Source organism: Dasypus novemcinctus, chromosome X, assembly GCF_030445035.2.
Source record: "Dasypus novemcinctus isolate mDasNov1 chromosome X, mDasNov1.1.hap2, whole genome shotgun sequence".
NCBI lineage: Eukaryota > Metazoa > Chordata > Mammalia > Cingulata > Dasypodidae > Dasypus > Dasypus novemcinctus.
Genome location: NC_080704.1, coordinates 19,867,206 through 19,882,542, shown reverse-complemented (window position 1 = coordinate 19,882,542; position 15,337 = coordinate 19,867,206). Strand labels below are relative to the sequence as shown.

Genomic DNA, 15,337 nt, shown 5'->3' with positions numbered 1-15,337 from the left:
ACCACGACATGGAGACGGCTTCCTGCTTGGTCTTTCAGCTGCTGCCCCTGCCTCACCCACAGTCCCTTCTCGCCACGATAGCCAGAGTGCTCCTTTTAACTTCTCAGTCGATGGTGTCACTGCTAGGCTGAAAACTGCCCAGTAACTCCCCACTTCACTCAGAGCCAAAGGCCAAGACCTTGCAATGACCTGCTAGACCTCACCCTGCCTCCCCGGCCGCCTCTCCTGCTGGCTCACTCCACAGCAATCACACTGGCTCCCTGGATCGAGCCAGGCATACTCTGACCTCAGGGCCTTGGCACTGGCAGCTCCCTCTGCTGGCACACCCTTCTTCCAGCTGTCCGCATAATGAACTCCTTCACCACTTTCCAAATTGGGTTCAAACGTCACTCCCTCAACAAGGCCGGCCCTGACCGCTCCATTTAAAATGGCACACCCACCCCAACCCTCTGGAATCTCTCACACCCTGCTCTAGTTTCTCCTGGCCCATGGCACTGACTACTTCCTAACCTGCTCAGCAATTTCCTTAACTGCGCTGTGTCTGTTGTCGATGGTCTGTCTCTCTCCACTGAAGCTAAGCCCTTGGTAACTTTATGTTCCCTGATGAGACTCCATTGCCTAGAAGAGTGTCTGACATGTAATGAAGGAATGAATCTGGATGGTAAGATTATTGGCCCCATTTTTTCTTTTTATAGATGTCTCTGCATAATGAAAAGGAAAAAAGAAATCTTCAGAACTGTCTTTGACCTAGCAGAGCAAGCTGGCCCCACAGCACAGTTGGGTCAGCTGCCTTCTTCCCCCCAAGCCAGGACCTCACAGCTTCAGTCAGAGGTTTTTGCCTCTTGGAAAAAATCAACACGTGCCTTCTGCTTTGCCTGATCCAATTATAATATCAGTAGCATAATGGGCAATAATGATCAGGGGCTCACCCCATGCCAGGCACAACTCTCAGAACCTGCCCAACTCATCTCCTTTGGTCCTCTCAACAGCCTCATGTGGTAGGTACTGTTTATCTCCACTGGACAATAGATGAAAAAACAGAAATATTAAAGTATTCAAAGTCATACAGCTTTGAAGCTGGGATTTGAACCTTGGCAGTCCAGCATCAGAGTCTACTCTCTTGCTTCCAAACAACTAGATAAAGCAGATACTTGCCAACCTTGCCCAAACTGAGGCAGAGCCAACTCCAAAGGTAAGGAAAGCCCAAACCTTTCCTTAAGGAACAGAGAACAAGGACATAAGACCCTGGTATTAGCCAGCCAAATGGGTGCTGATGCAAAATACCAGAAATCTGTTGGCTTTTATAAAGGATATTTATTTGGGGGTAGAAGCTTACAGTCCCCAGGCCCTAGAAAGTCCAACTCAAGGTACCATAAGAGGTACTTCCTCACCCAAAGTCATTGGCCACGTGTTGACGCAACATGGCGGGTGGTGTTTGTGAGGGTTCAGCCTTCCTCCTTCCTCTTAAGGCTCCATGGTCCCAGTTTCTTCTGATCTCAGCTATAGGCTGGCATAAGGCTCGTTTTTCTCTCCAGGGTTTGTTTCTTTCCAGGCTCAGCTGCTCTGTTCTCTCCACAAAGTGAGGCTCATCTCTCTTCCCAGGGCTGTGTCTATGGAGCACTCTCTCTTCCTGCATATCTGCTTCTGTGTTCTCCTTCTCCATGCATTTACTTCCATGTGAGAGTCTGCTTCATCCCCACCAAGGGGGTGGGGACTCAACCCTGGCACATCCTAATGACGTGGTCAAATAAAAGCCCTAATCTTGATTTAATAAAGTAAAAGTGAAACCTCTGAATCTAATATAATTAAATATACTCAGAGGAACAGACCAGTTTACAAACACAATCCAATATCTATTTTTGGAATTCATAAACAATATCAAACTGCTACAGCCCTCTCCATGTACCCTAAAAGAAAGAAAGGGGAAGCAGATGTGGTTCAAGCATTGGGCATCTGCCTAACAAATGGGAGGTCCCAGGTTTGGCTCCCAGTGCCTCCGAAAGAAGGCAAGCAAGACAGCAAGGTGATGCAACAGGATGGCACGACAGGTTGGTGCAACAAGATGATGCAACATGGAGGCACAAGAAGGAAATACCGTAAGAAACACAACAAGCAGGAAACAGAGGTGGCTCAAGTGATTGGATCCCTCCCTCCCACATGGGAGGTCCTGGGTTCAGTTCCCAGTACCTCCTACAAAGAAAATGAGCAGACACTGAGCACAGACGTGAGTGCAAACAATGAAGAGGGGAGGGGGATAAATAGATAAAATAAAATAAATCTTAAAAAAAAAAAAAAAGGAAGGAAGGGACAAACACTCTGGTTCTTGCCTTTTACAGAGCTAGGGAAATGGGCTCAAGAACCTTGAGTCCCCTTGCAGTATAACCTGAAGTCAATCTCTGAACAAAACGCCAAAGTTGCTTCCCCAAAATAAACCCTTTACCCATTATATTCAAGAAAATTAAAATGGTTCCTCTGATTACTGTTAGTGGGTCCAGTTTGAGCCAGACTAACCTCATTTCCCTTTTGAGTGGGGTTATTAGACTGGGAGATCAAAAGAATGCTGCAGACATATGGTATCCTGGTTTCAGCAAAGCATTTCACAGTCGCTCATGATGATAAATCTTGTGGGCAAGGTGGAGAAATGTGGTTTGATTGGGAAAGCAGGGGGTGCACTGGTGGCTGCTGTGACAATGGCACCCAAGGAATGTTGATTGATGGACCTCAACTTGGAGGGACACTGCCAGGACTGCCTGCCAACAGGCTCTCGTTTTTTGTTTTTTTTTTTTAATCAAAGATGTGGGTGATGGCATAGAATCATGTTTATGATGTCCGCAGAGCGCAAAACGCTGTGGGCAACAGCTGACACACTGAATCAAGACTTTAAGTCATCACCACTGATTGGAAACGAAAGAGCAGAGCAAGCGAGATTCAATTTAACAGAGACAATGGGGGAGTCCTGTGAGCCAACTGCACAAATGGAATAGAAGAAACCTCACAAACTGCCTCTCTCAAGGTAGGGAGATGGTTGGGTCATAAGAGCAATGAACGCGCTGACAGTGTCAAGCAAAAAGGACCATCTTAGCCTTATGTGGGGTGCTCAGGTCAAGAAAGGAGTGGGACCACCCAGGCTCGGCACCAGTGGCAGAGGGTAGCCAGAGCATGAAGGGGCTAGGAACTTGGCCTTAGGAGGCTTGGGGGAAGGAACTGAAGTTGTTTTACCAGGGATGAAGAAACCTTACAAGGAACCAGAACAGTAACTCTAGACATCTAAAAGATGTCTTGGAGAAGTGGTCATAGGCAGATTCCATATGGCTCCAGATGGCAGAACTAGGACTAACAGGCTGGCAGTAAAAGAAGCCAGGTTTAGGCTCAGTGTAGGTAAGGAGGATTGGAGAGGGAATTACCCAACAATAAAATTGGAGGCAGGTGCAGGAAGGAGTGATGGTGGCTACTTCCTACTCCTGGGGGTCTCACTGGGCATGGAAACCAGATGGACTGCCATTTGGGATTCCTTTAGAAACAATATCCACCTTGGGTGGGAAGATGGATTCCATGGGTGCTAGGGTCTTTTCCAACTCCAAGATCCCAAGATTCTATGCCATTTGTTAAATACACTTTGTTCTTGGTTAATTCCACTTTGAAGGACTTGGGCACTTAAGAAATAAGTAATTTTTCAACATATGGGAGCCTAAGTCCTCAGAACATGATTTCAACATATCCAAACCTGGATTGATGGATGGACAGTAATATCATAGAAACAAAAACTAGCCATGCCTACCTGAGTCATTTACAAAGATGAGCTGGGCAGGGTCTCTGCCCACTGTGGACTTACGGTCTGGTGGACGTGCCTTCCAAACCTTTGTTTCAATACATCCGGACCCTAGAACGAGATCCTTGGATTCCTGAAACTCTTCTCATTATTTTTTATTCCCACTTATTATCAAGATGGTATCCATGAAAAATTCTTGAGGCAAAAAAAACCTCTGAGGAGTTTTTGTGATTCATGGTTGGTACCAAGTATACTCGTTCCACGAGTTTTTTTTTTTTTAACAAAATTAAAAGAAATTAAACTGACCTGTCAAAACGAAATTCCAGCTATGTTTAAAATTGTTCTTGTCCCTAAAATTCCTAGATGTCATATGAAGTCAGTGACTCCTCAAGACTCATGGGCTAACATGGGACAATAGGAGAGATTTTTACGTGCTGTTGTAATTTAAAGGTAATGCTCACTCAAGGTAGACTCGAAGCTCTGGGACATCTAGATGTTTCTAAGAGTTTGTGTGGACTTTACACTTTCCTGAGGGCCATGGGTAGACAAGGCCTCCATACACAGGAAGAAAGAAGTCTTTCTTGTGGCCATCTTGGCAGTATCGGCCCAACAGAATCTCTAAGACTTCCTGGGAAAAGAAGCTCAGTAGTCTTGATTTAAAAGCCCAGTCAAATACAAAAAAGGCTAGAAAGAAATGTGTTGCTGATATTGGTTATAAGAAAATTACAACCATGAATTATTAACATGGGCCCTTGAAAGAGGACTTTCTTCTCCGCTGTTCTGTGGCGTGGCTAGGCTCTCACAACGCCTCTGACTAACCTGCTGAGCAGAACCATCAGGAAAATAAACCGCACCACAGCTACCAAAGCCTCCAAGGAAACACATTAACCAGCCTGAGGAGGGATTCTGCAAGGGGTAAGAAGAAGAGAATGGAAGGAAAAGCAGGATCATCCTTCCAAAAGCAGAACGAGCCCAGGGTCAGTGATGCCACACCAGCCCCAAATGATCAATTCACCCGGTACTTCAGGGTTCCTTGGAGGGGTTTGCAGTTTCTGTGTTTGCTCTGGCTTAACTGATGCTCCTCCAACAGGGAGTTTGGATCCCCTGAAGCTGCCCCTGACCCATTCTCCAGGATGATAGGCAGCACTCTCAGGGGCTGGCTGATGGAAGGCTAGGGAACTGAGGGCGAGGATCTCCACCACAGACTTGAGCTCCTTCCACACCCCTTCTTGCCCCTGAAGCACTGCAGATCTCCTCCCATGCCAACAGACGGGTCCAAACTGAGAACCACTGCAAGGTGGCGAGAGGTATTTCCAGACGAAGCTCAGAGCCTGCTGGCAGGGGGTGGGCATGCAGGTAATATGACCATTCTGGAGGAACTACTTTACAGAAAGGCAGGGAGACCTGGCATCTCTACCCCACTCCCAGCCCTAGGTCTTAGCTCTCCCCCGTTTAAAGGTTAAACAGATTGCCTTGGTTTGGGTTCCCCCAGAGGTGGACCCTGAGACAAAGATTCAAGTGCAAGTAGTTTGTGTGGGAGGTGAGGCCAGAAGATACCCCTAGGTGAGGGAAGAAGTGAGACGGAGAAAGGAAAGCAGCCAATACAGGATGTGTTCTCAAATAAGACTCCACTATGGGCAATTCTACTGGGTACCTCTGAGAGACAGTGCTGATCATGCCTCAGAATTATCCCATCCAAGGTGCCACCGAGAGGCTGGGGCATTCATCTACCAACTCCCTGCCTGTTCCTGGTTGTGGCCTGCCTCAGAGGCACTGACTCTCTGGCACTTCCAGCTCTCCTTACGTGCAAGGCCAAGCATGCTCCCTTAGCACACACAGGAAAGAGGGGGAGGGGAGGGGGAAGGGAGAGAAGGCCCAGGCCAGAGAGTCATAAGCGTTTGCAGTAAACAGCCCTCAAAATGAGAGGTGAGAGCTGAAGGAATATAGACAGGGTGCTGACAGTGTCAGTTCCCAGATCTTTCCAGAACAGAATGAGGAAAGCTAAGACAAAGATTAGCATCAGCTTCTAAAAGGTTGAAGGCAGGGGAGGTATGGGTAAGAGATCAGGTTCCACTTTACAGAGAAGATGATATGTCAGGTGAGTGTCAAAGAACTAGGAGGAATTAGCCAGTAAAAATTGTTCCAGAAAGAAAGGGTAGTATGTGCATAGGCATGGAGAATGAGAAAGCCTGGCAAGTTGAAGAACACCGAGTAGTTCTGAATGATCGGTGCATCCAGCTGGATTGGAGTGGAAGCAGAAGGCAGGGAGGGCCAGTGAAGTAGTAGAATAACAAGAAAAGAAATTCATCAAGTGGACAGGAGCCTATCATGAAGGGCCTTGGTTTTAGTATAGTAATTCCCCTAGATTTATGTGGTACTGACTGGCAGAAAAGTCTAATGGCTGGGGACATAGGTTCTGGACTCAGACCTGCATCCTATTTCTAAGCTCCACCACTTTCTAGCTGTTGCTACCTGGAACAAGTTGCTTACCCACTTTACGTCTCAGTAAAATAGGAAAATAATAGTACCTCTTTCACAGAGTTATGGAAAAGATTAAATAACGTAATTCATCTAAAGCTCTTCGCCCAGGGTCTGACATACAGCAGAACTCAATAAATGTCAGCTAAAAAATAAAATCAATCCACTTGATAGATGACAAATGTGTCACTGCAGTGCAGTGGGGAAACGATAGTCTTTTCAATAAGTGACAGTGGGTCAATAGTACATCCATGTGGGAAAAAAATGAATGGTGACTCTCACCTCATGCCATTTGCAAATATCAATTCTACGTGAATCATGGATCTAAATGACAAAGGTAAAACCAAAAAAATTCTAAAACTTAGGAGAATAGCATCACGACCTTGGGGTCAGCAAAGATTTCTTAAGTAGAACACAAAAAAAGCATAAATCATAAAGAAAAGGGTTAATAAATTGGACTGCATAAAAGTACAAACTCCTGCTAATCAAAAGATAACATTTAGAGAGGAAAAAGGCCAACCACAGAGTGAAACACGGCATTTGCAATAACTATAGGTGACAAATGACTTCCATCCACAATGTATAAAAGAACTTCTAAAGACAACACATTCAGCAAAGTGGCTACAATTAAAAAGACAATGCTGGGAAGTGGATGTGGATCAAGCAATTGGGCTCCCACCTACCACATGGGAGGTCCATGGTTTGGTTCCCGGTACCTCCTAAAGAAGACAGCATACTGGTGTGACAGGCAAGCGTGGCAAGCTGACATAAGATGATGCAACAAGAGACACGAGAAGAAAATAATAATGACGGACCCAACAAAGTAGGGAGCAGAGGCTCCCAGTGACTCCAAAAGAGGACGAACAGAATGGCAAGCTGGAGCAACAGGCAGGCACTATGAGCTGACACAACAAGATGACTCAAGAAGAGACAAAAGAGGAAGAACATACAAAGAGACAAAAAAGCAGGGAATAGAGGTGGCTCAAATTATTAGGCTCCTCCCTCCCACATCTGAGGTCCCGGGTTTGGCTGCTGGTGCCTCCTTAAGAAACAAAGAAGACAAACAGACACAGCAAGTGCAAACAACAAGGGAGTGGGCAGAGATAAATAAAATAAATCTTAAAAAAAAAAAGACAATGCCAGTGTTGGTGAGTATATGGAGAAACTAGAACTTTCTTACACTTCTGGGAGTATAAATTGATATAACCAGCTTAGAAAACTAGTAGGTAGTATCTACTAAAGCCAAACCTATCCATCCCCTCCAGTCCAGCAATTCCACTTCTAGATAAATATTGAACTGCTGTGTGTGCACAGACTCATCCAAAGACATGTACGGGAGGGAAGCGGACTTGGCCCAGTGGTTAGGGCATCCGCCTACCACATGGGAGGTCCACAGTTCAAACACTGGGCCTCCTTGACCCGTGTGGAGCTGGCCCATGTGCAGTGCTGATGCATGCAAGGAGTGCCATGCCACGCAGGGGTGTCCCCCGCGTAGGGTAGCCACACATGCAAGGAGTGCGCCCCGTAAGGACAGCCACCCAGCACGAAAGAAAGTGCAGCCTGCCCAAGAATGGTGCTGCACACACAGAGACCTGACACAGCAAGATGACGCAACAAAAAGAAACAGATTCCTGGTGCCACTAATAAGGATAGAAGCAGTCATAGAAGAACACACAGCAAATGGACACAGAGCAGACAACTGGGGGGGGGGGGGAGATGAGAGAAATAAAAAATAAATCTTAAAAAAAAACCAAAGACATGTACAAGAATTCTCCCGCCTGAGAAGATGGCGTCAAAGTAGGCAAGCCAGGCTCAACTCTCTCACAAAAATATTGGAGAAAGGACCAAAAGCTGTCCAAGGGACTTGCTTTGGGGGTCAGCAGACCAGGAAAGTGCTACACATCTCCCAGAAGGGCAAGGAACAGAGATAAAGAACCCAAAACAACGAATGTGAGTTATTAAACCCCAGTGGTGGTGAGCAAGGCCTCCCATCCCCCACCCTTAAAAACCCCTGGCTCACTGCAGCCAACTGAGAGGAGAAAAGACATCCTTCTCTATGTGAGGTGTTACAGGGGAAGAGGGAGTGAGTCAGAGGGTTTCTCTTCAGTGAATTTGGCCGGTAGAGCCTGCTTTGACTCTCAGCTGTGGCCAGACCAGAAACATGGGAAAGCAGGTTCAAAGAAACACCTCCATGAAAAGGTTCACTGACCACTGCCATCTGCTGGCTGAATTGCAAGGAGAAAAAACTGCTTTTAGGTCTCTCTTTAGCCCTACCCCTGGGAGAAAATCTGCACCCCATTAGTGAGTCCCTGGCCTAATTTTGATAACCTAAGCTGGAAAATTTTTAAGACGTAGGATAAGTTAACCCAAAAATCAAAGAAGAGCTGTGAATAAAAAAACACCACTAAGCAAGAGAGAAAGGCTGGCCATCAGAGTAAATTCACCAACATATGCAGATGCCTAGATATCAGCAAAAAATTACAAACCATACTAGGAAACAGGAAGAGATGGCCCAACCAAAGGAACAAACCAAATATCCTGATAAAACTCAGGATTTAAGACAACTAATCAATGATAATCACACAAATCTCCTAAATCGATCCAAAGATTGAAGGAAAATATGACTAAAGAGATAAAGGATATTAAGAAGACACTGAGTGAGCATAAAGAACTATTTGAAATCCTGCAAAGAAAAGACCAGAAATCCCAGAAGGCTCTCAACAGAGCCAGGTAATCACACCACACCGTCTTCCTGCATCCATGGTCCCTCTGTGAGACAACCATGAACACCTTCCCTTCTCTCCTTACATGGCCATTATCCCCTCAGCTGATGACCTCACCATGTACCTAACATTGAAAATAGATGTTAACAGGAAAACACCTCAGCCCACATGCCCCTCTGAGGCATCCTCTGTCTTCCCTCCAATTCCTGTGAATGATGCTTCCCTGCTCCAATCTGATACCAACCCCGCTGCCTCTGATACTGTCCCCTCTCAGCTTCTCAAGGACAACCACATCTTCCCCTCCAAACACTTCTCTGTTTCTTCACTCCCCTTACAAGAATGGTCTCTAGTCATGCTCTCCTCTTCTGCACCTCCGATTCTCTCTCCATCTCCTCTTATTTGGCTTTCATCCCTGTCCTCCAACAAAATGGGACCTCTCAAGGCCACAAATAGTTTACAGGTTAGCAAACACAGTGAACTCTTCTCTGTCCTCATCTTGTTCCCAGAATCATTTGAACCAAGTTGATTTCAACCCCATTCTCAAAACACCTTCTGACTTTCATCCAACCACACTCCCCAGGTTTCCTTCTACCTTGCTGGCTGCTCTTTCCCAGGCTTTCTCCTCTAGACTTCAAAGTTGGCCTGCCCTGAGCGAGCCCTGGTCCTCTTTATTATCAACACTGCCCCAAGCTCCTAGGCTTCAGATACTGTCTCTACCCTAATGTCTCACATTTATAGCTGCATCCTGGACCTTTCTTGTGAGCTCTGGACTCACACATCTAATTGTCTACCAGCATCTCCACCTGATTATCTCAGATGTGTCAGGCATCTGAATCTTTTTTTTTTAAATATTCTTATTTTATTATCTTTTTTAAAAAGATACATGGATCATACAAAATGTTACATTAAAAAATATAAGAAGTTTCCATATACCCCACTCCCCACACCCTCCACTCCTCCCACAATCAACTTCTTTCATTAGAGTGGTACATTCATTGAATTTGATGAGTACATTTTGGAGCACTGTTACATAGCATGGATTATAGTTTATCTTGTAGTTTACACTCTCTTCCAGCCCATTCAGTGTGTTATGGCAGGATAGTGTCCTGCATCTGTCCCTGAAATAAGGCATCTGAATCTTAACACGACCCAAAGAGAAAACCATTGAGTCTGATGCCTCCAAGATAAAATTTCTACTTTCCCATTAGCCTTCCCCATTCCAGTAAAAGTTACCATATTCTACGAGTTGTTCGAGCCAAAAAACTAGGAGTCATCCTTAATTCCTTTTTTCCCCTCACACTCTGTAGCCCAATCCAATCACTAAGTCCTACCCATTCTATTTCCAAAAGGAATACAGAAACCTACCCCTCCTCAGTGTCTCCATAGCTGCCACCCTAGTCCTGGTCACCAGCGCCACTCACACTGTCTAACTCATTACCAGCCTCCAGCAATGCCTCCAGGTGACTTTGCTAAAGGGCAAGTCAGATCAAGTCGCCCCCTGCCAAAAAGACCTCCCAGTGTGTCTCCAGGCAACAGGAAGCAGCTATCCAACGCTGAAGCAGTAAGCAGACCGCATGGGGGAGTGGGGATCAGGGTGAGAAGGCTCTATAGGGGATGTGGAGCCACCCAAATACCCTCAAAGGGGTGAGAGGGGAAGGTGGTTCGCTTTTCTTCTCCCTTTGAAACTCCCCTCCGCCTTCAGTGATACCAAAGGGAGGTGCGTAACTAGCCACAGCCACTGGTGCCCCACCCATACCCCCTCTATGCTTCCCAGAGGACCCCATAGCTTTGTGCATCTCTCCGCCTGAGGTGGGTCTCTGGCCCTAGGAGCATGCTGGGACCACGCATGAGGTGGCCCCGGGAGCCAGAGGGGTTTGTGGTCCAGGCGCTCCCCTCCATTAGTGAGGGAGAGAAGTTGGTGGATCAATACTCTAGCCTCCTCATTCCTCAGCGCGGTCTCGGAGGGACCCCAGCTGGATTCAATCCCAGTCGTTCGTGCTCGCGGTGGTAACCAGCTCGATAACACACCGGAAACCCAGGCTTCCTCGCTTCCGCGTCTCACCTCCCCACTCCCTCTTTGGGCTTCCTGCGTGCCCTTCCAAACAAATGACTTCACCAAAAGCCTTGACCCGGGCTCTACATTTTGGGAAACCCAAACTAAGATGCATAATCTCGTGCTTGTCCTCCCAAAGGTCATGCCGTCTTCAACATCAAACAAGAACAATGCCTTCCTAAATACACATGAGAAAGAGAAGAGAGCGATCCGGACACAAAGGGTGGAGATAGTGTCCTGGGAAAGATTCAAAGTGAACAGGAGATACAACATGGATGAACCCCCAAAACTTTCTGCTAAGCTACAGGAGCCAGACCCAAAAGGTCACCCTACTGGATGATTCCATGTATGTGAAATAACCAGAATAGGTAAATCCAGACAGAAGGAAGGTTGGTGGTAGACAGGGCACGGCAGGGAGGGGGGGGGGGGCAGTGGGGAGAAACTGCTTAATGGCAAAAAGGCTTTCCTTTGGAGTGATGAAAATGCTTTGGAACTAGATAGAGGTGGTGGTTGAATGACATTGTGAATCTACTAAGTGCCACTGAACTGCTCACTTGAAAATGGTTAATTTTCTGTTATGTGAATTTCATCCCCACAAATTGAATCATAGGAGATTCTAAGTCCAGCCCTGAATGGTAACTTTTATGTATGTATATGTGCATATATATATATCCATCAACTGTATATACATACTAAAGGTCCTCTCTTTTCTCCATCAACCATGAGTCTGCATCCTCCAAGAGTTGTTAACAGGACTTGAAAGGGCTGTGTTAAGTTCCCCGTATGGAATTGCTCTCCAGGCTGCCGCTAACGAAAGCCGAGAAAGGAAGAAACATGCTCCTGCTCCCGGACCGAGTTTCACTGAAGGAGAGGTCCAGGTGTGCGTGTCGTGCGGCCGCGCGCACGCACCCACACGGGAAACGTATGCACCACTCAACAGTCTGCAAAACTCCCCAGCAGCTCCTTTGAAGTGAAATCACCACTCACCCCAGCCACACTCCCCAGATATCAGCGCCGTTGAAAGTGAAGGGCCGGTCCCTGCTGTGTGGGTTGGGGTAAAAAAGGAGGCCGAATCACAGCGCTCATTTCAAGTCCCCGAAGTACACCGCGGCTTGGCCTCGGGCAGTCCTAATTCTTTCCAGAACTCATCCCCGGAATTGCCCTTTTAAACAACCAGTCATTAACCCAACTCCTGGTCTTTTACAGCTGCGAAAACCGATCGCGCACATCATTTATTCATTACGCTTATTGTTATTGCAGAAAAGCAGCGAATTCCCAGGGCGGGGTTCAAAGCTTTTGCGGGGGTGGGGGGGGGGGGGAGCGCCGAGGGAGTGGCGGCGAGGAGGCTGGGCTCCCTGGCAGAGCCGGGGTGCCCGGAAATCCCCGGGGAAGGAGGCCGGGAAAGCGCCCCCGCCCCCGCGCACTCCGCGGCCACCGCGCACCGGCGCAGCTGCTGCAGCCACCCGGGAAGCCTCTTATGTAAGTCGGAGCCGCTGACATCACCTTCGCCGCGAGCGTCGCAGCCGGACTAAGCGCCCAGGGACCAGCGCACGGGCTCAGGGACCCCGCCCCGCCACCGCGGACTGGTTCCGCAGCCGCCTCCAGATTTGAGTGACAGTGCACGGGGGGGGGGGGGGGGGGGGGCGCGTCCCTCGGGGGGCAGACGGCACAGAATGGCCGTTGAGTGGGAGCCCTGGGCTGTCGCAAGAGTGAGGCCAACGGGCAGCCAAGAATGCCCAGGGGTCGCGCGGATCACCTTCCTCGGCCCCTCCCCGCAGCCTGGCAGGGCTAGTTCATACCCAAGTCCCCACGCCGCCAGGTTTGCGCGGCAGAGCCCCGGCGACACCGCCTGCGGGATCCTCGGAGGGCGGACGAAGCGTTCAGTAGGAAGCCAGGGCTGACTGGGGCAGAAAAGATGCCTGGGGTCTCCTTGATCTCCCCGGCCCCTCCCGCGGCCCCTCTGGGCCGCCGGGGTCGGAGGAGAGCGCTTCGGAGTTCCCTCGAGGAGGTGAGCGGCGCCGCGTTCGGTGGCAAAACACAGGTTCGGGGCTCAGCGCAGCCCCTGAGGTCACAACCCCAGTGATAAAACCGCCGCGGAGGCGCACAAGCCCGGGAAGGTCACCCATCACTCTTTGGGCGCCCCGAACTCTCCTGGAGTCGGCTGTGGGGCTCGGCGCAGGGCTCCTGGACACCGCTGGAGCCGCCGCCCCCCGCCCCCATGGGCTAGGGGGCCGGGAAGGCGAGCCCGGGAGGTGAACGGTAGAGCCCCCTGTGCCTCAATGCCCGCCCCAGCCCCCTCTCCGCCCCCTCCCAGTCTGCTGCTGCCAGGGAGTTCAGAGGCCGCCGCTTTAACTTTCCCCCTCCCACGTCTGCAACCCTGCCTCGGGGTTCAGAGGCCCCTGGAGCACTGGGGTCGGTCCCATGGAGGGGAGGGGTGGCGAGGGGGTTGTAAGGTGCAAGCTGCCGCGGGCGCGGCGCCGCGGGGCTGGGATTGCGGCGACAGCGGAGGGCGCGAGGGTGCGGCGCAGGCGGCGAGCGTCGCAAGGGCTGGCGGCGGGGATACTCACGCACTGCCTCCTGCTTGGGGTCCAGCGTGCCGAGGACGCGCTGCACGCCGCCGAGCTTGCCCTGCAGCGCCCAGACGCGGCGGTGGGTGAGCTGGATGTCACTCTCGAGCTCCTGGAAGAGGCTGCACGCGTGCCGGGCCACGTCCGAGAGCTGCCGGAGGACGCGGGCCAGCGCGGCGTTGCTGACGGCGCACAGGTCCAGCATGAGCAGCACGGCCGCCGCCGCCGCCGCCGCCGAGGACGCCTCGCCAGCCGCGGACACCGCCTCCGGGCCCCCCGCCGGGCTCTCCTCGCCCGCCGCGGGCGCCTCTCCGCGGGGCGGCGGCGGCGGCTGCGCGGGGTCGGCCGGCGCGAGCGGCGGCCCGGGAGGCGCGGGGGGCGCGCGGGGCGGCTCCTCCTGCCCCGGCGCCTCGGCCTCGTCCCGCAGTCCGGGCGGCTGCAGGGGCGGCAGCGGCTCGGCGCAGCCTCCGCTCGCGTCTTCTGTCGGGCCGGGTGGCGGGCGCCGCTGGCGGCACAGCCACTGCGGCTCCACGATCCGCTTGGCGAAAGGCATCCCGCGCAGCCGGGCCGCGACTTTCTGGTCTCGTCGGCGCGCCCCTGGCAAGTGGGGGACTGGGCGCGCCCACCTGGGCTGGGGGGGGGGGGCAGGGCAGGAGTCGAGCTAAGCGATCTGGCCGTCCGGATACGCAGGAGGCTCCTCCGCTCACCTAGCCTCCTCCTCTTCCCCAGCCTTCCCCCCAGCAAATCAGTCCAGCGCGTCCCCCTCCGGGCGCACCATTCCCCGGGGAGGATGCCAAGCGTGGGGCGCAGAAATCGCCGGGCGCGCCTGGGCTCTCCTCACTTGCTTCCAACCAGGGCCGGCTGGCTCAGCTCCATCGTTCCTGCGCTCACCGCTGCCGCCCCAGCCGCCGCCGCCGCCGCCTATATAATCGGGCGCGTGTGGGTGTGTGTATGTGTGTGTGGGTGTGTGTGTGCGCGCGTCTCAGTTTGAAAGTACCCCGGCACAGGCCTCTCCCCGCGCACCCCTCGGCCGCTCCGGGGAGCGATTGCGCCGGGCCTCTCTCTCTGCCTCCCAGGACTGGGAGGAGGTCTCGGAGAGGCTCTCTGAAAACCCGGAGAGAGGAATCCGCCTCCAGCCCGGGAGCAGGAGGCGGTGCGGGGGCGCAGGGCGGACGCAGGGCGGGGGAAGGCCAGGGCGAGGGGGGCGCAGCGCCACGTGCCGCCGCTGGGAGTCACTGGCGGCCCCTCCGCGCTGGGCACGTTCCGGCGCAAAGCCTTTTGCTCACGTCCGAGGGGTTAGACTGGGGACGGTCAGCGTGGTGGGGGCAGGGAGTCCCCAAGTTGGGGTGGGGGTGTATGGGTAGCGTGTGCGGAGGCAGGAGGGTGGGGTGTTGGGGATGCAGCAGATGTGGCGTGTTGGAGCAAGTTGCTTCGCCGAATTCCAGCTCCGTGCAAGTCCCTTGGGCTCTGAGCGGGGAAAACTGGTCTGGCCCTTCGGAGTGCCCCCCACCCCTACCCCGGTGGCTGTGAACACCAGGAGACCGCAGGGAAGGGTGACATTGTGTGGGAGCATCCCGGGGCGGCCACAGTGGCCAGGGTGCTGTTTATACCCCTTTCTGGGCATCTCCCTGTCACCTGCGCTGAGGAAGGTTTCTGAAGCATATCACGAATGAGCCCCAAACTAGCAAAGAGCAAAATCCCCCGGAAAACTGCCTGCAAAAGTCATTGAAGCATTAGGTGAGATCTG

The 15,337-nt window shown here is 51.5% G+C and overlaps 1 protein-coding gene across 2 annotated transcripts in view; it reads right to left on the bottom strand.

The window, feature by feature from the left end:
• Positions 1 to 14,218, bottom strand: part of NHS (NHS actin remodeling regulator) — a 356,077-nt gene extending 341,859 nt beyond the window's left edge. For both annotated transcript variants that reach the window (XM_058292148.2, XM_058292149.2), the window contains exon 1: positions 13,591 to 14,218. In XM_058292148.2, coding sequence (XP_058148131.1) covers positions 13,591 to 14,143 — 553 coding nt within the window. In that variant the 5' untranslated portion in view covers positions 14,144 to 14,218. The remainder of the gene's footprint in view (positions 1 to 13,590) is intronic.
• Between the last annotated feature and the right edge of the window lie 1,119 nt (positions 14,219 to 15,337).